This window comes from Manis javanica, chromosome 16, assembly GCF_040802235.1.
Source record: "Manis javanica isolate MJ-LG chromosome 16, MJ_LKY, whole genome shotgun sequence".
NCBI lineage: Eukaryota > Metazoa > Chordata > Mammalia > Pholidota > Manidae > Manis > Manis javanica.
In genome coordinates this window covers 55,026,335-55,045,615 of record NC_133171.1, presented here as the reverse complement: position 1 = coordinate 55,045,615, position 19,281 = coordinate 55,026,335, and the positions used below count along the sequence as shown (strand labels likewise).

The following is a 19,281-nucleotide window of genomic DNA, read 5'->3' as shown; positions in this document are numbered from 1 at the left end:
AGTGATTTTTACTCTGGGTAAGTGGACAAGGTCTGATGTATTGCCTATAGGTGAAAAGGCTTAGAATCTTCCTTACCTTGGGGAACTTGCACAATGCCAACACTTATACCAGCAAGTAAGTCTCCAAGGAGCCACTCCTTGCATCGATACAAACACATCCATTCTAGGAAGGGAAAGATCATAAGCATGCATCTTAGGAACTTGTGCCATGAGCAGCTGTGAGAAAGAAAAACAGACTTGATTAGGTTCTCCAAAGAAAAAGCCCACATAGCCAGGGAAAAGCACAGTGCACACTTCTTCCCATATAGCAGCACTTTTGACATTTTGATATATTGGAGTAGAGGACTCTTTGTTGGTGGCTCCGCATGCAGGATGTTTAATAGCAGCCCTGTCTCTACTCATTAGATGCCAGTAGCACCCCTTCCCCAAGTTGTGACAACCCAAAGAGTCACTAGACATTGCCAACTAAATTTGCTCTAGTTGAGAACCACTGCCATTATATGACAAGAACTAAGCCTTGTAAGTCCAGCATACAAATCAGGTCTGTGTTTTTACAGGATGTTTGGAAAGAATTAAACCTACCCATTTCCCAGTAAGAAAATGGGGCTGTTACTGCTTTCTCTTGATAAGGACAGTTTTTTGAGATGTGGTATTGGTGGGTGGTGGGGCAATTAGCACATTCACATAGTTCCTATATACTAAATTTTTACCAAACATTAATTCTATGAGGCTTTGACCTATAAGTTGTAGAAATTTGTAGAAAATATAGAATATGTTCTATATTCCATTTTAAGGAGTTAGCCATGAAAAGAAAAAGAAAAGATGAAAAACAATAAAATAAGGCTTTATTATTTTTTTAACTCGGTAGATCTCAATCAGAAGCAGTTTTGTTTCCCAGGAGCATGTAACAATGTTTGGAGACATTTTTGGTTGTCACAGCTGGGTGAAAGGGTGCTACTCACATCTAACAAGCAGCTGCGGACCCCCTACAATGCATAGGACAGCCCCATACAGGAAACAATTTTCTGACCAAAACATCAGTGATCCTGACCTTGAGAAAACCTTTCAATCATCTAAAACAGCAGAAACATCACAAATCAATCAATCAACAACACTAATTTGTTTTTAAATTGTGTTTTGCTGTTTACACTTTAGTATGGGCTGAAAGCAAAGAGTCTGAAGATTTTTTCATATATGAACTGTATTTGGATATTTGACAATAGCAGTAAATATAATGTGAGTGTGTGCAAGGCTGAAATGTGTCCTCAGAAAAGAATTTTGCATATGTTTGACTCACACAACTATGAGTGCTACTATCTCTAAGGGAACGAAGGCCAAGTAAGTGTAAATGATTTTGCCAAGGTCAGAGTAGTAAATGTGGGCAGAGCTGGGGCTAGAAACCAGGGCTTCTGATTCCTAGTTCAGTGTTCCATCCACTCTATTACTGCCACAATGACTATTGACCGCTGTTAAAGTCTGCTCGGGAGGCAGGAGCAAGACCATTGGCTTGGAAGGAAGGCCACATTGCTATTTTTGTGAGCGCCCTCGTGTGTTAGGCAGGTGCGCAGAGTGTGATTTCCAGTTATGGCCCTCTCTAGGGGAGGGGAGAGTATGGCATTGGGAAGAGATGTTTTTTCATCTGGTCCGGTCTCCCCTTCCCTCCACGTGCCACCATCGGCAGTCTTCAAAGCTCTTCAGCGTGGCAAAAATTACAGTGGACAAGGAATGATGAGCATCTAAGACTGAAAGGAATCATGGGAGGAGTCAAAGAGATGGAAATTGAAGCCAGTGGGGGAACAACACAAGCATTTTGATGAATCTAGATTTTAGTTAAGGCATCTTAAAAGCGAGGCACTTAAGAGTCAATGGGAAAACAGGAGATTTTGACAAGAAAGGGAGTGTTTGCTGTTGCTACCTAAAAGGGACAAAATGAGGAAAGAGACGAATGAGGTTTTCTGTAGAAAGGAAGAGATGGAGTTAAAAGTTTTTTTTGTTCCTACTAAAAAAAATGCCCTATTTATAGGGTGCTTTCAATTTACTAAGTGCTTTAGAAGTGCTCTTTAAATCCTCACAATCACCTTACGAGGTAGGTGTTGATGTCATCCACATTTGACAGATGAGGAAACTGAGGCACAGTAGGACTGGATAGCTTACCTAAGGCCACTCAATTGGGAAGCGGCTGAACTGATTTAAAAGCAGGCAATCTGGCTTCTGAGTCTTGCTCCTGACCACAGTGCTGTGTTACCTTTCAAGTTAAAATTCACATGCAGATGCAACCATGTTTTAGAAATGAGGAGTAAGAACTGCAGCAAAAGTCCATGAGGCAGAAGAGGGTAAGGATAAGGCAGGTGGAGGGGAATTAGGCAGAAATTTCTTTGGTAGCACCTATTTATAATGAGGTAAAACTGTCCTTTGTAGAAACGAAGCCCATGTGGCCCTCAAATATCCTCTTTGACGTATGACCTCTGACCCGTCCGAAGCAGGAAAATGAGAGTGTGACGTCGGACTCGGGAGGGACATCCAAGACCCCAACTTGCAAAAGGCAGGATATGGACAAAGCAGAATGCCTCAGAGAGAGGAAGGTCTGCAGGAGGGCCGTGTGGAGGCCTTCTTCACTGGTCAGCCAACACATGCCAGTTGTGGGTGATAGATCAAGAGACCAGAGGGCCTAACAAATCCAGAGTTGAGTGAGGACAACTTGAGCAATTAGGGTTAATATTATGATGTAGGTTACAAAGGATTCTTAATCTGAGGTCTATGAACCCTCAGGGGTTCTGAAGATAGAATTCACAGAGGTATGTGAACCTAGGAAAAATTATATCTTTATTTTCACTAACCTCCGAACTGAAATTTAACATTTCCTTCACTAAATAACACTGACAACAAACCACAGTAGTCTCAGCAGAACTTGGCATTGTCACCAATAGAAATCACAAATATTTTCATATTACATTAAAATTGCTACAGATATCTTAAAATATCATTTATATTCATCACTAGTTGATTATGGTAGTTATTAGACCCATATTATTAAATAATATAAATTTAGTATTTTTCTTATTTTGATAACTACATTTCAATATACCTGGTGTCGTTTATGATCCTATGTATTTTATGCTTTAAAAAAATTCTGGACAAGACCATTCAATGAAGAAAGAACAGTCTTTTCAACAAATGGTGCTAGAAAAATGGGTGCATGGAAAGAATTAATTCAGATCATTACTTCACACCATAAACAAAATTAACTCAAAATGGATCAAGGATCTAAATTTACGAGCTACTACTATAAAACTTTTAGAAAAAAACAAAGGGGAAAATCTTCATGATCTTGGATTTCACAATACTTTCTTAAATATGACACCAAAATCACAGGCAACAAAAGAAAAAATAGATAAACTGTATTTCATTAAAATTAAAAACTGTTGCACACCAAAGGACACTAGCAACAGAGTGAAAAGATAAGCTACAGAGTGGGAGAAAATATTTGCAAATCATATATCTGGTAAGTGTTCAGTATCCAGAATGTATCAAGAAGTCCTACAAATCAACTACAAAAAGATAAACAACCTAATTTCAAAGAGGGCAAGAAGTAAGTAGACATTTCTCCAAAGAAGATACACAAACGACCAATAAGCATATGAAAAGATGCTCATCATATTTAGTTATTAGGGAAATGCAAAAAAAACCCAAAACCCAAACACAGTGAGATACCACTTCACATCTCCTAGGATGGCTATATTAAAAAAATGGAAAATAACAAATATTCGAGAGGATATGGAGAAATTGGAACAGCTCACATTGCTGGTGTGAATATACAAGGGTGTAGCCACTTTGAAAAAGTTTGGCAGTTTCTCAGAAAGTTAAACGGAGAAATACCTACGATCCAACAATTCTGTTTCCAGGTGTACATACCTTAAAGAATTCAAAACAGGGACTCAAACAGATAGCATCCTCTGCCAATATTCATGGCTGCCTTATTCACTGTAGCCAAAAAGTGGAAACAATCCAAGTGTCCATCAACAGATGAATAAGTAAACAAAATGTCATATAAACATGCAATACAGCATGATCAGCCATGACAATGAAATGAAGTGTTGATCCATGCTACATGGAAGAACCTTGAAAACATTATGCTAAGTGAAATAAACCAGACATGAAAGACAAATACTGTATGACTCTACTTCAATGAAATATTTAGAATAGGCAATTTATAGAGACAGAAAGTAGAAGGGAAGTTACCAAGGGATGGGGGAGGGGAAACTGGGGAGTTATTGCTTAATGGGTACACAGTTTCTGTTTGGGGTGATGAAAAAGGTTTGGAAACAGATAGTGGGGATGGTTGCACAATATCGTGAATGTCATTAGGGCTGTTGATTTGTACAACTTAAAAATTGTTGAAATGACCAATTTTATGTGTAAACATCTTACCACAATAAAAAAAGTAAAAAAGGAAATTCTGAAAAGAGGTTCATCGATGTTACCAGACTGCTAAAAGGTTCACAGCACAAAAAAACAGATTAAGAGCCTCTGAACTGTAGGACCTACATAGTCACACCGTCAGAGGTGGTGAGTTCTGCATTCATGACTACGAGTACTATGTTGACGCGGCTGGATATCAGGTTAGGAGGATCTCATTCTGCTTCCATTCATTAGTCCCCCATGGTTGATATTTGTGTTGTTAGGAGACTGGTAATGGTGGTTAATCAAACAAGGTACTTATTAAATACCTTGTTTTTAATAGCACCTAGATGCTATGGGGGGGCATCCAAGATCTTTATGCCCAAGAAGCTTACTGACAAGAAGGCATCATTCTGCTAATAAGTCAGACAGAGAAAGACAAATACCATATGCTTTCACTTATATGTGGAAGCTAAAAAACAAAACAAATGTACAAACAAACAAAACAAACAAACAAAACAGAAATAAACTCATAAACACAGAGAACAGACTGGTGGCTGCTGTAGGGGAGCAGGGTGGGTGGGCAAAATAGGTGAAGACAATAAAGAGGCAAAACTTCCAATTTGAAAAAAAAAGGGGGCTACAAGACAAACCACATAAAAAACTCACACCACCAACAACAAAAGAGAAATTACATAGTAAACTAAGGATTCTGATGACTGATGACAGGAATTCAGAGGAGGAAGACAGAAGTAGGCACCAAAGGGGTCAGGTAGGGCTTTGGTGCTGCCAGTTTGGTGGCAGCTGAATGATCTCGCACACACGCACCGGCACTGCACATGGTGGCTCAAGGTAGTGATGTCAACGTCCAGGTTCCTAGAGGAAATGGTCTTCCTTCTGTGTTGCTGTTGGAAGGTCTCCTCATTGTTCACATCTCGCTTAACATCATATGTAAAAGAATTTTGCCTGTATTTAGAGCTAAAACCCTGGATGCTTCTCTCCGGTTGCATCATTCCTGGATGCATGGGAAAAGATCAGAAAAAAAAATCTAGATCCTCAGCACATTTTTATGGGACAAAAAAAACAAATCCTACTTTTGCATAATACATTGCAGTTTTATTAAACTTTGTCATGCGCTGTACAATTTTATACTCAAACACCGTATAAAGAATGCACAGTATATTTTATAATTTTCCAAATGGAGAAACCAAAGCCCAGAAATCTAAATGGCTTAATTTTAAACTTCTGTTTAATAATTAGAGTCAGGACTAGAATCCAAGTGTCCTGCTAGGAAGCCTAGTTTTCTTCATATTCGATTATGTTTCTTGGGAAATGACAGAGAAAAAAAGTCAGTAGAACCACCAATTTTCACTGCAAATGCTAAGGTTTAGGTGGTCAGTACAGTGTATTCTAACTCCTTCTCTATCTAAAATAGCACCCATCATTATCCTTTTACCCTTGCCTTTTTCTTCATAGCACTTGAAAGCACTTGATTCAATATTTTTCTGTCCATTGTCTTCTGCCTTAAGCTAAATGTGAACCCAAGAGGCAGGACTTTGTCCGTGGCTGTATCCCCAGGGCCCAGAACAGCACCTGCTGCTCATCAGGCCCTCAACAAATATTTCTTGAGTGACTGTCAAGTATCCCGTTAGTGGCTTCATGCTGCAGCAGAGAAAGCATGGCACAGGGTGTCAGAAGACTGGGGTTCTGGCCCTGGCTTCTTTCTAACTCACTAGACAATGGGGGGCAAGTGTCTTAGACCCAAGTTTCTGTTTCCTTGTCCAAAAAAGGACGTGAATGGGCCATGATCTCTAAGGGGCACATGAGGCTTTCAAAATCCATATTGTCCTGCTCTTTCAAGAGAATGAGAAGGAGGAGTTACTGGGGATGGATCCATCTCCGGGAGAAAGTAGGACCATTCTTGATGATCTGTGTTTCTGAATAATAAAAAAGGCATAAACTCAAATTCTCCCATATAAATGTGAAAAAATGTATATATAGCTATATCACATAGCAATAAAACATATAGATAAACACTCAAATTATGCAGATTACACAAATAGTTCTTTTACAGGTGAGACAACAACTTAATATATCAGCAACTTCGTTCACCTTCAGAAGAGCACGTATCATCATCAACATTTACAGAGCATTTCCCATATACCAAGCATTGCACTAGATTTTTTTCATGAGCTATTTCATTTACTTCCCACAACAACCTTAGTACTATTATTATCCCTTCTTTACAGGGGATAAAAATGAAGTTTTTCAAAAAGCTAAGTAATTGGGCCACAGTTATATATTGTATTTTTACCCTCAAAGCACTGAGTAGCAGTAGTGGGCTATACACTGCCTATAAACCAAAGATCACAAATTCAATAATGAAGTGAGAATGTGTTTGGGGAAAACAGGCAGATAGAAGAGGTATTGTACAATGTATCACTCAAGAGAATTAGTATTTCACTTCTTTTACAGATAGAACTGTACATTAAAACATAAGTAATATTTTTCCCTTTCTTTCCCCCACCCATAGGAATATTGATCCAATCTTCCTTACTCTTCCCATGTAATCTTACAAGAAACTTCCATTACTAAACGATACCTGTCCCTCACAACGAAAAGAGCATGATTAACTTGTTAATTATATTGAGATCATAAAAATTGCTGTCTGAGGTTAGATCCAAGGTTTAGCATCCAGCATTTTCTTTCTGAAAGCGGCACTAAGGCAGGGTTGGCATGGAGCAGGCAACATATGAACATCAGAGTCCTGTGGGAGCAGCGGGACTGGCGAAGGCAGGAGCAGCTACTCTTTTCTAGCAATTGTTGCCGTGGGTCATGTGGGCCTCATCATGACCAGATCTGCTCTGTTCCAAGAGAAGCCATAATTCTAGATTCTTATGTGAAATCTTCTGACTTTTAAATGTTGCCAGTCACTTTACCTATTTTGAAAAACACAGTACATATCTAACAAAACACTTCTGCAGGCCAGATTCAGTCTGCGGACCACTAGCGTGTGACCTCTGTACCAAGGCCCTTGTTGTTGAAAACAAAATATACTCATCTCCTCCCATCGCAAATTGTAGTTGATCCCCCAAGAATTTCTCTAAGTCTTTCAAAGCTAAAATACTTATATTTCCTGTTGGCACACCCTTTGGAAGTACTATATCCCATTAGTTCACTTATGGAAAGCAATATTCCATTTTATTGTCTTCACTCTTCATCACTGATAGTTTAAGAGGTGGACCATCTACTAGACTAAGATTTAGTAAGTTTGTTCACTCAAATTTTCACAATTTTTCTATCATACACACTTTTTGTTTGTTTCCAACTGAAGGAAGCTATTTCTCCCAGTATGGTCAATTAATTTAGTGTTCCACAAAGAGTGCTGAATTTTAAGTGTTCTGGGCATACAGAAGAACAAAGACTCTATAATTTTGGAGAATAGAAACACCAAAATTTAGTGCTGTGAGAGTATAGAAGTAGGAAAAACAGAAATTAACATTTATTACTGCCCTGATATATGGCAGATGCTGCACATATATTATCTCAAGAGAGGTACTATTTTCCTGATAATGATTATACTAATTTTACTGATGAGTGTAGTGAGTTCCTCAGATTCATACAACAATTAAATAGCAGAGCCAGAATTTGAACCTGGTCTTTCTTACTCCAAAATAGAGATGCCATATCTGAATGCCATGTGACATCCTACAGAGTGGGATTAATAATCTTAACCTAGAGGAAGGAGGAAGGCCTCATGGGGAAGATGTGATTTGACCTCTACTTTGTCTAAATTGGGGGTAGAAGGAAGTATAAGTTATTTCCAGAAGAGAACAGGATAAAATTAGAGATAATATAGGGCAAGTAATTCAAAAGAACTGAGTAAAGTCAGTAGTGAGCTCACAAAAGGAGATTGAGGCCTATCCTGAAAGTTCTCGAATGCTGGGTTGAACCTGGACTTTTCAGCTATTTAAAATGTTTAAGCAGGAGTGGTGACATGCAGAGATGTGCATTGGGAAGACAAATTGTGTCAGTGGTATGGTCTAGAGCTGTGCAATCCAGTATGGTAGCCACTGGCAACCTGTGGGTACTTAAACTGAACATAATTAAAATTAAATAAAATGAAAAATTCAGTTCCTAGGTTGTACTAGCTACATTTCAAGTGCTCAGCAGCCACACGTGGCAGGGGCTGCTTTAGCGGCAGCACAAGTATGAAGCATTTTCACCTTCACAGCAAATTCTATTGGATTGTGCTGGAGATAAGAGAGACTGAGGCATAAAGGCCAACTGGGGACCGTTACTATTATGGTGATCTAGGAGACAGAAACACGGTGGAACTCGTGGGGTCACAGTGAGGATAGCGAGGAGGGGCAGGTAGGAAGCTGCCCATCATATTACAAGCTAAAGGCAGCAAAAGAAAACATATTATTTCCTTATTATTATTATTGCTATTGTTTTTAGTTGACCTCTCTAGAATTCCTCCAGCTCAATTATGTCTTTCCTGATTTCATGGAAATCTTATGGTTCATTTTCATAAACTAGTGGGACCCTTCCTAACAAGGTATGAGGACTAGAAGCTCCTGCTGAGGAGTGGCAGATGTACCTTGATGTAGAGAAGGTGATGCATTTCAGAAAAAGCAATTCAAACTACACTGATGGGATCACAACCTTTCTACTGAGACACAAGAGGAAGTCTCTGTGACTTACTCCTGAAGACATCAGTGTGATGGGGCCTCTGCACACAGTGTGATCAGCATGCTAAACTCTATTCATAATCTTGAAGAAAAATGTCCACTTAGAAAACAATTCCCTGATGCTTCCTCCTATCAGACAAAATACTTAGGTTGGTAGGCCGTGGGTCTGGACTACTTGAGGTTTCATTTTCTTATTTTACAAATGTGGTATAACTTGGGGTATTTGGATTCATTACTAACAGAAATTGGCTTAATCTCTGTAGACCACACTTAGTCCCCAACACAAATAGCATCAGCCTCATGTGGACTTGTTGGAATGCAGATTCTCAGGCCTCACTTAGCAAGACCCGATTAATCAGAAACTCAGAATAGGCTAGCAGTCTGTTTGAAGAAGCCCTCGAGCAGACTCTGACACACAATAAAGAATGAGGACCACTGTACATGTAGCCACTTACCTTTAGTCAGTCTTTCAGTGCTCAGTTTGGGGGCCCTGTTAAAATATTCGCCTTTTTGACCTAGCTCCTCCATCCCCCATACCCCTATCTGTGCAGCCATGCATTGATTCACTTACACAATGTAGTGAGACTATTTTAAAAACCAAGAACAAAAAATGTAAATGTAATGTAATTTTCTATTGACCCAACAGATGTGAAATCCTGACCCTTATTTTAGTTGCAAAAATATCTTTTCCCTCATATACTCTCCCTTCACATGTTTACTATAATCAAGGGAAGGTAAAACTCACTTCCACAATTTTAAAATAAGATTAGCATTTGTAATTCCATCAGAATCAATAGCCCTTTGGCGGTTATTACCAGTGGAGTGTGTTGGGAAAGAAACTCATTATTACTGGGATGGAGATGCTGGAGAAGGCTTCGCAAAGGAACACTGGTACACAAACAGGACTTGATGCAGTGAGGTCTGAAAGTATGAGGCACGCCTGGGCACTCACGCCTCCGGAGGGGATGGATGGGGTCGTCGGGTGGGCCTCCGGCACCCGACTTGTTCTAGAGCAAGTGAGAGCTCCCAGGAACGAGTTTGAAAGGATTCAGCTTGCAAAACGCACACACTGCCTCTTGTCACCGCCGTTCCACGCGGCGTTTCAAAAGAAGAGAAACCTCAGAGAGAGAAATTCCCAGGGACAACCGACATTCCTTCATTGGACCAACACTGTGCCCCCGCGACAGGCCTGGCCCTGCCGAGGACAGACGCAGTCCCCGCCTGGGAACTTGGACGTGTAACGAGGGGCCGGTCCCTCGCACCCGGACGCTGGCGCTGGGGACTCTCCGGGCCAGGTCGCTCAAACCTGCAGCCGCGGTCACCGGAGCGCCTTCCCCGCCGCCGCTCACCTAATTCCCCGGCGGGGCTGGGAGTGCGGGCCCTGCAGCCGCACGCAGCTCAGGCCCGGCTGGTGGCGCCGTTGACCCGGACGCCGGCGGTTCCCGAGCCGTTGCACCGAGGCCGCGGGCGTTCGGGCGGGCGGGGGACGAGAGTGGGAAAGGGGAGGAGGACCATGGGTATCTGGGTTGTGGAAGCCCCTTACCCGTGCCACCCAGGCCGCGTTTCTTCGAGGCTTGGCTACTCCTGATTGAGGGCCTCCTTGATGCCAGGCCCCCCGCGCCCCGCACTTCACGTACGATAATTCCCTTACGTCTCCTGAAGACCAAGTTGGGTCAGAAGATGCATGAGGAAACGGAGGCTGGAGGGTCACCCACGTCTCCCACCCTACCGCTGTGCCCCCCAAGCTTGGCTGCTCCCACTGACGGGCACTCTCCTGACAAGGTCTCCTGCTCTGTCCGCCCCCTTATGCCCCAACCTCCTTCTTCTGAAGCTCAGTCCCTGCCACTCTCTCATCGCGCCTTGCATTCCTGCCTGACCCAGTTGCAGTTTTACACTTACTTGATTACTGTATTATGTCTAACATATTACTTGCTTTACCTATTCCTTTTGTAACTTGTCTAACCCCCATAAGGACAGGGATTTTTCTCTCATTAACTGCTGTATATCATCAGTGCCTAAAACAATGTGACAGATACGTCAAGTGCCTAATAAATTTGTGCTGGATAATTGAATGATTGCCCTACTGTTAACTGTAAGCTCCATGTAGGCAGCAACTGTGTCTGTTTTTTAATCACCTTTTCATCAGAAGTGTTTGGCACCCATAAGCATTCAATTCACATTTGTTGAATGAGTGAGTGAAGGTACTTCTCACTTCATCACCCCAATTTGTTCGATAAATATATAAATTTCTGTACAAAGAAAGCAAAAAAGGCTCACAAACACATGGAGGCTTAACAACACACTTCTAAATAGTCAATGGATAAACGACCAAATTAAAATGGATCCAGCAATATATGGAAATAAATGACAACAACAACACAAAGCCCCAACTTCTGTGGGACACAGCGAAAGCAGTATTAAGAGGAAAGTATATAGCAATCAAGGCATATTTAAAGAAGGAAGAACAAACCCAAATAAATAGTCTAACATCACAATTATCAAAATTGGAAAAAGAACAACAAATAAGGCCTAAAGTCAGCAGAAGGAGGGATATAGTAAAGATCAGAGAAGAAATAAATAAAATTGAGAAGAATAAAACAATAGAAAAAAATCAATGAAACCAAGAGCTGGTTCTTTGAGAAAATAAACAAAATGGATAAGCCTCTAGCCAGACTTATTAAGAGAAAAAGAGAATCAACACACATCAACAGAATCAGACACGAGAAAGGAAACGTTACGACGGACCCAACAGAAATACAAAGAATTATTAGAGATTACTATGAAAACCTATATGCTAAGAAGCTGGAAAATCTAGAAGAAATGGACAACTTCCTAGAAAAATACAACCTTCCAAGACTGACCAAGGAAGAAACACAAAATCTAAACAAACCAATTACCAGCTAAGAAATTGAAGCAGTAATCAAAAAACTACCCAAGAACAAAACCCCCAGGCTACATGGATTTACCACAGAATTTTATCAGACATACAGAGAAGACATAATACCCATTCTCCTTAAAGTTTTCCAAAAAATAGAAGAAGAGGGAATACTCCCAAACTCATTTTATGAAGCCAACATTACCCTAATACCAAAACCAGGCAAAGACCCCACCAAAAAAGAAAATTACAGACCAAAAACCCTGATGAACGTAGATGCAAAAACACTCAACAAAATATTAGCAAACCGAATTTAAAACTACATCAAGTGGATCGTACACCATGAACAAATGGAATTCATCCCAGGGATGCAAGGATGTTACAACATTCGAAAATCCATCAACATCATCCACCACATAAACAAAAAGAAAGACAAAAACCACATGATCATCTCCATAGATGCTGAAAAAGCATTCAACAAAATTCAACATCCATTCATGATAAAAACTCTCAGCAAAATGGGTTTAGAGGGCAAGTACCTCAACATAATAAAGGCCATATATGATAAACCCACAGCCAACATCATACTAAACAGTGAGAAGCTGAAAGCTTTTCCTCTGAGATCGGGAACAAGACAGGGATGCCCACTCTCCCCACTGTTATTTAACATAGTACTGGAGGTCCTAGCCATGGCAATTAGGCAAAACAAAGAAATACAAGGAATCCAGATTGGTAAAGAAGAAGTCAAACTGTCACTATTTGCAGATGACATGATATTGTACATAAAAATCCCTAAAGACTCCACTCCAAAACTACTAGAACTGATATTGGAATACAGCAAAGTTGCAGGATACAAAATTAACACACAGAAATTTGTGGCTTTCCTCTACACTAACAGTGAACCAATAGAAAGAAAAATCAGGAAACAATTCCATCAAAAAGAATAAAATACCTAGGAATAAGCCTAACCAAAGAAGTGAAAGACCTATACCCTGAAAACTATAAGACACTCTTAAGAGAAATTAAAGAGGACACTTACAAATGGAAACTCATCCCATGCTCCTGGCTAGGAAGAATTAATATCATCAAAATGGCCATTCTGCCCAAAGCAATATACAGATTTGATGCAATCCCTATCAAATTCAAATTACCAACAGCATTCTTCAACGAACTGGAACAAATAGTTCAAAAATTCATATGGAAATACCAAAGACCCCGAATAGCCAAAGCAATCCTGAGAAAGAAGAATAAAGTGGGGGGGATCTCACTCCCCAACTTCAAGCTCTACCAGAAAGCCACAGTAATCAAGACAATTTGGTACTGGCACAAGAACAGAGGCACAGACCAGTGGAACAGAATAGAGACTCCAGAGATTAACCCAAACAAACATGGTCAATTAATATTTGATAAAGGAGCCATGGACATACAATGGGGAAATGACAGTCTCTTCAGCAGATGGTGCTGGCAAAACTGGACAGCTACATGTAAGAGAATGAAACTGGATCACTGTCTAACCCCATACACAAAAGTAAATTTGAATTGGATCAAAGACCTGAATATAAGTCATGAAATCATACAACTCTAGGAAAAAACATAGGCAAAAATCTCTTGGACATAAACATGAGTGACTTCTTCAACATCTTCCTGGGCAAGGGAAACAAAAGCAAAAATGAACAAGTGGGACTATATCAAGCTGAAAAGCTTCTGTACAGCAAAGGACACCATGAATCGAACAAAAAGGTATCCTACAGTATGGGAGAATATATTCATAAATGACAGATCCGATAAAGGGTTGACATCCAAAATATATAAAGAGCTCACACACCTCAACAAACAAAAAGCAAATAATCCAATTAAAAAATGGGCAGAGGAGCTGAACAGACAGTTCTCCAAAGAAGAAATTCAGATGGCCAACAGACACACGAAAAGATGCTCCACATCGCTAGTCATCAGAGAAATGCTAATTAAAACCACAATGAGATATCACCTCACACCAGTAAGGATGGCTACCATCCAAAAGACAAACAACAGCAAATGTTGGCGAGGTTGTGGAGAAAGGGGTACCCTCCTACACTGCTGGTGGGAATGTAAATTAGTTGAACCATTGTGGAAAGCAATATGGAGGTTCCTCAAAATGCTCAAAATAGACTTACCATTTGACCCAGGAATTCCACTTCTAGGAATTTACCCTAAGGATGCAGCACTCCCGTTTGAAAAAGACAGATGCACCGCTATGTTTATCGCAGCACTATTTACAATAGCCAATATATGGAAGCAACCTAAGTGTCCATCAGTAGATGAATGGATAAAGAAGAGGTGGTACATATACACAATGGAATATTATTCAGCCAGAAGAAGAAAACAAATCCTACAATTTGCAACAACATAGATGGAGCTAGAGGGTATTATGCTCAGTGAAATAATGCCAAGTGGAGAAAGACAAATACCAAATGATTTCACTCATCTGTGGAGTATAAGAACAAAAGAAAAACTGAAGGAACAAAACAGCAGTAGAATCACAGAACCCAAGAATGGACTAACAGTTACCAAAGGGAAAGAGACTGGGGAGAATGGGAGGGCAGGGAGGGATAAGGCCGGGGAAGAAGTCAGGGGGTATTATGATTAGCAGGTATAATGTGGGGGGTGGGGGAAAGGGGAGGGCTGTGCAATACAGAGAAGACAAGTAGTGATTCTACAACATTTTACTATGCTGATGGACAGTGACTGTAATGGGGTTTGTGGGGGAACTTGGGGTAGGGGAGAGCCTAGTAAACATAATGTTCTTCATGTAATTGTAGATTAATGATAACAAAAGAAAAAGAAAAAAGAAAAAAATACATGAATTTCTTAGGATCCCGACTTCCAAGTTTCCTCCTTTGTATCCATCCACTCTTCAATTTGATTCCCCAATCCCTCCCATTTCTTCAGTTACCTTTTTGCTCCCACTTCCTCCTTCAACCTCTTCTACATCTCAGAAAGCCCCCTAACCTGCAAGTTGGCTTGGAACATTTTCAAGCAGAAAGAGAATCCAGGCTAAGCCACACTGAGTCCAAAAAAAGTTCTCCACCCACCCCTAACCCTGGTTTTGGATTTTATTTTTCCTTGAAGAGAACTGAGGATCCTGCACTACCAGTTAAACTGAGATCATGGTCATTGTTCATAATTTTTTCAGCAAATTTATTCGGTATCTTTTATGTTCTAGGCAACGAGTTAAGTGCTGGGTTACAAGATAGGCAAAGGCTGGGCACTCCAAGTGATGCATAACACAAAAGAAAACAGTCATGGGAAGTGACGAGAAGTGTCCTGGCTTGGACTAGTTATTTCTAAAAGAAAACAATTGACAGAATAAGATAGGGTCCAGTTCTTCTACTTACTGTAACAAGCTGTAGCATAAGAACAAGTTGGTGAGAGAGCTGGGGTTATGTATGGAGTTATAATACTTCGCCTATTCACACTTACTACCTCGTTCAGCTCTACAAATGACTCTATTAGGTGGGGATGTAAGGCAGGAATTCTCTTTTGCATAAACTGGATTTGAGGTCTAAGAAAGGTCAACTGACTTAACCTTATGCAACAATGCCAGAAAACCACTCTCTGCCCCGTTCTTTCCTTCTTTCTCTGAGAGGCATGACTTAAATGCTTAAAATCCTCTTCACTGGAAGCTGAAGTCAGTTGCAAACTCTTAGAGTAATGGTTCTAAAGATGCTCAAAGGGAGATTAGAGACTCTTCAATCAGAACTGAGGTGTGTTGTAAAAACGTACATTCTTGGTGCCTATCCCAGACCTAAACAATTAGATTCCCTGAGGCTCCCGGTTATCTGCATTTTAAACTCCTAAAGTGATTTTTCTGCACGTAAAAGTTGGAGAACTACTAGGAGAGTTTGGGTGGAAGACCTCAGCCTTAATGCAGGGCTGATATTTGCTTTGGGGACAGATTTCGTGAGAATTCAGAAGAAAAAGCCTTACGTCCTTGGGCAGATGAGAATGCAACGGCTCTCTGGTCGGAACCTTTCTTTTTTTTTTTATGCAGGTATTTCTTGGAAATTGGCGGCTCCCTAAGCAGGTCCTTGGCTGTTTGACTACCACGCGCAGTTCAAAGACCTTTTGGCCCTTTTCCCTGACATCCAGTTTGTCGCAGTCGTTTTCCACCAGAGAACCAGACATTCGCCCCGCCGACCACGGCGGGGCGCGCGCGGCGTTTGGCACCTGCTCATCCACCGCTTCCCGGGTACGCCTTCGCGCTCTCAAGAACAGGCACTGGGAGTTCCTGCCTCTGGTCTCCAGCTGTTGCCCTCGTGTCGCGAGAACTGATCCTCCCGTCCTCTACTCTCACCAAGCCCCCTCCCGTGGGCAGGTTCCATATTGGGTAAAATCTCGGCTGGCGGAGAGTACCGGGAGCTGTTCTCGCGATAGTACTGCGGAAGGCTCCAGTTTGCTGGCTCTGGAACAGCGACCACTGGAACCTTGGCGGACGCTGCAGCTGCAGCCGTAGCCTCGCGGCGCACCCAGAAGTCGGCGTGGTCAGGGAGAGGGTGCAGAGAGAGGGTGTCGGGCGCAGCCTTGAGCCTTGGAGCTCGCCCCGGCCTCTAAGGCGCTTCCAGCCGCTGCGGTTGACAGGGGTCGCGCACGCCGGAATCGGCGGGGTCTCGGTGCCGCACTTGCGCGGGTGGCCAGAGCAGGGTCCCCGCCCTGCAGGGCGGGCGACAGGGCTCCTGGGAGTGGGTGCGGGAGCAGGCGGGGCCCCTCAGGGCCACCTCCTCGTTCCGCGGCTGCCGCTGTAAGATGTCTCAGGAGAGGCCCACGTTCTACCGGCAAGAGCTGAACAAGACAATCTGGGAGGTGCCCGAGCGTTACCAGAATCTGTCCCCGGTGGGCTCCGGCGCCTATGGCTCCGTGTGGTGAGTGTCACAGGGCCTGGGGCAACGGTGGACTTCATGCCCCAGAGCCAGGCCTGCTCCCACGGCTCAGCAATGCACCAAGCGGCAGGAATTTTCCTTGGGGAAGGGCTCTGCTCTTTCAAACCCTGTCCTACACCCCTTGCACGCCTCACCCTGTACACTCTGGTTGGTGGTCAGCTGCGTGCAGGATGCAGGTCTGCGGTGGGCGGTGGGTGGTGGTGCTGGAGCTCGGCCTTGGCTCGCACCCTGCGTAATCCCTTCTCGGGGGGTTTCTGCTCCGGGGGCAAGCACGGTGGGGGCTCTCTTTGGGGGGGTCTCCCTGCTGGTGTCGAGCATAAGGACCCTCTCCGGAGGTGCGCCTGCCCTGAGCGCTGGAGTCTGCTGTCTAAGCACACAAGTCGAGGGAGCTGCCGGCAGAAGCAAGAGGGCAAAGCCGGACGGACCAGGACACTGCGGTCATCTGAATAAAACTGACGACGAAGCTTTCTGTCCGGGCTATTTTGCAGACCTCTTTCAGAATCTCATTTTGAGAAGCGTTCTTTTTGAATTCGCACTTCAATTAGCAGCGACCCAAAGAGCTTAAAATACCGACTTTATCTCTGTGAGCACTGTGCCAGCTTGAGTGGTGTGTTTCCGATTCGTTTGAAAGCGTATTTCCTTTTCGCAGAGTAACGGGTCGAGTGGTACTGCCTGCAAGACCACTGCTGTGTGAGAAACTGGCGGCCTCACTGATTAGTCACATACCACTGCTCATTTAAGTATTGTTTGACAAAACAACTCTATTATTTGGAGCATCAGATCCGATGGACGCCCTTAAGATAAAAAAAAATTATTAGCAATGCTGGGATGTATTGTAAATATTTTCTAATTGCGGTAATTCTCGAGAATATTATTTTTTAAAGTCCCTTGAGAGGTTTGCATGGAACCTACCTACATTGTAGACCGAGGTACACGATGGTTTTTATTAGAATATGGAATACATACCGAAGAAAGGAAGAGACTCTTTTCAGCTTTAGTTCATACTGAGTGTTTGAAATTAAATTGATACAAAATTTCCGTACCTTAAATATTTCACTAACTTATCTAATTTACAAGGTTTTATACACTGTATTTTAGGTTTAGTGTAATTTGAACATTCTTGACCTGAAACTAATTTATGTAATTCATGTGCATGCATCATATGAAAAGGGATCTATGAAATTATTTTTTGTTTTGGAAGATGTGGCAGGCTTTTGGACATGTTAATCAATTCCTGCAGTTTCTTAAAAAGTCACTTGATGCATTTCCTGTTTGGTAGAATCTTCTGAGTAATTGAGATTGTGCAATTGTGTCCAGTAACAGATCATATTGCATTTTCTAGCTTAGGCTGTAAAAGTTGTGTTGCTGATGGCGCAGTGCTTGATACCTTGTTCCCATTTTTATAGTATGGAAGTTTACATTTTATGGGAGTTTGCAGCGTTTTACTTTATGTGTGTGTGTAGTCGTTTCCTAATTTTCAAACGTGTTTGGATTATTGCTCCTTGGATAGCTCATTAGTTTACCTCCGTTTTTCCTATTAAATTGACATACTTATTTTTGTAGTATTAAGTTTTTGTTTCCAATGATGTTTATTCTTTAATAGAGTGACACAACAGACACACAGCTCAGCGATGGGAAGTTTAATCAGCTTGAAAAGAACTTGTAAGTTTTCTCTAATGTTGGTGTGAATAACTGCCCTAGAACTGGTGATCCATATTTACAGTAAAATGCCATTAAGCCAAACTCCCCATTTCTTTAATACTATTCTGGCTTACAGAAGTCAGAAATATCTGGCACTTAGATGTAATTTTTTTTAAAAAATAGGCAATACACTCACATTGTGTAAATTCAAGTAGTATAAAAGGATGTTTAGTGAAAAGTCTCCTTTCCTTTGCTATTCTCCAACCATGGAATCTTTTGTCAGAGATGACCATTGTTAAGTTTCTTAGGTGTTTTTTCGGGGAGGCAGAGTTTGTTTTTTAGTCTTAAGTCTGCAAAGGGACTTAAGTGTAACCTATAGCATGTTGGTGGAGGAAAATACAAATGATACTATGTGACAATAGACTATAAACAAATGTAACTGATTTGGGAATCAGAAAAATAGCAGTAGATTTATAAGTGTTACCTTATTCACAGTAGTAATTTGAAGTTGTTCTTTCAGTTAGCAACTTTTAAGGTATGGTAGGAAGTATGTTTTCTAAACTTCTTTTGGAATTCATGCTGGATAAAGCCTGTTTTTCACCATCATCCTTTGAGAGAAGATTGGATTTTAGGAAATAGCAAAATCAAATAGAATCCAAATAAAGTAGAAACTTTGTTCTCAAGTCTGGTGAAAAAGATTGAGACAACCAGGTTGGTCATACAGTTTTAGGTCAAATAGGAGTTGTAACTATAAACA

The 19,281-nt window shown here is 41.5% G+C and overlaps 2 protein-coding genes across 9 annotated transcripts in view; one reads left to right on the top strand and one right to left on the bottom strand.

Annotated features, from left to right (window-relative positions):
* SLC26A8 (solute carrier family 26 member 8) overlaps positions 1-10,650 on the bottom strand; it is a 67,257-nt gene extending 56,607 nt beyond the window's left edge. For 2 of the 4 annotated variants that reach the window (XM_073224118.1, XM_073224119.1), the window contains exons 1-3: positions 10,442-10,622; positions 5,227-5,413; positions 77-216 (exon numbers count right to left, since the gene is read on the bottom strand). In XM_073224118.1, coding sequence (XP_073080219.1) covers positions 77-216; positions 5,227-5,411 — 325 coding nt within the window. In that variant the 5' untranslated portion in view covers positions 5,412-5,413; positions 10,442-10,622. Of the gene's footprint in view, positions 1-76; positions 217-5,226; positions 5,414-10,441 lie in introns of all 4 variants that reach the window. The other 2 variants (XR_012126020.1, XM_073224120.1) reach the window with 2 other exon arrangements.
* Positions 10,651-16,191: 5,541 nt separating this feature from the next.
* MAPK14 (mitogen-activated protein kinase 14) overlaps positions 16,192-19,281 on the top strand; it is a 75,502-nt gene continuing 72,412 nt past the window's right edge. For 2 of the 5 annotated variants that reach the window (XR_005056026.2, XM_036998408.2), the window contains exon 1: positions 16,205-16,865. Coding sequence is in view for 4 of the 5 variants with exons in the window: in XM_036998408.2 (XP_036854303.1) it covers positions 16,750-16,865 (116 nt within the window). In the remaining variant the exon portion in view is untranslated. Of the gene's footprint in view, positions 16,866-19,281 lie in introns of all 5 variants that reach the window. The other 3 variants (XM_036998409.2, XM_036998411.2, XM_036998410.2) reach the window with 3 other exon arrangements.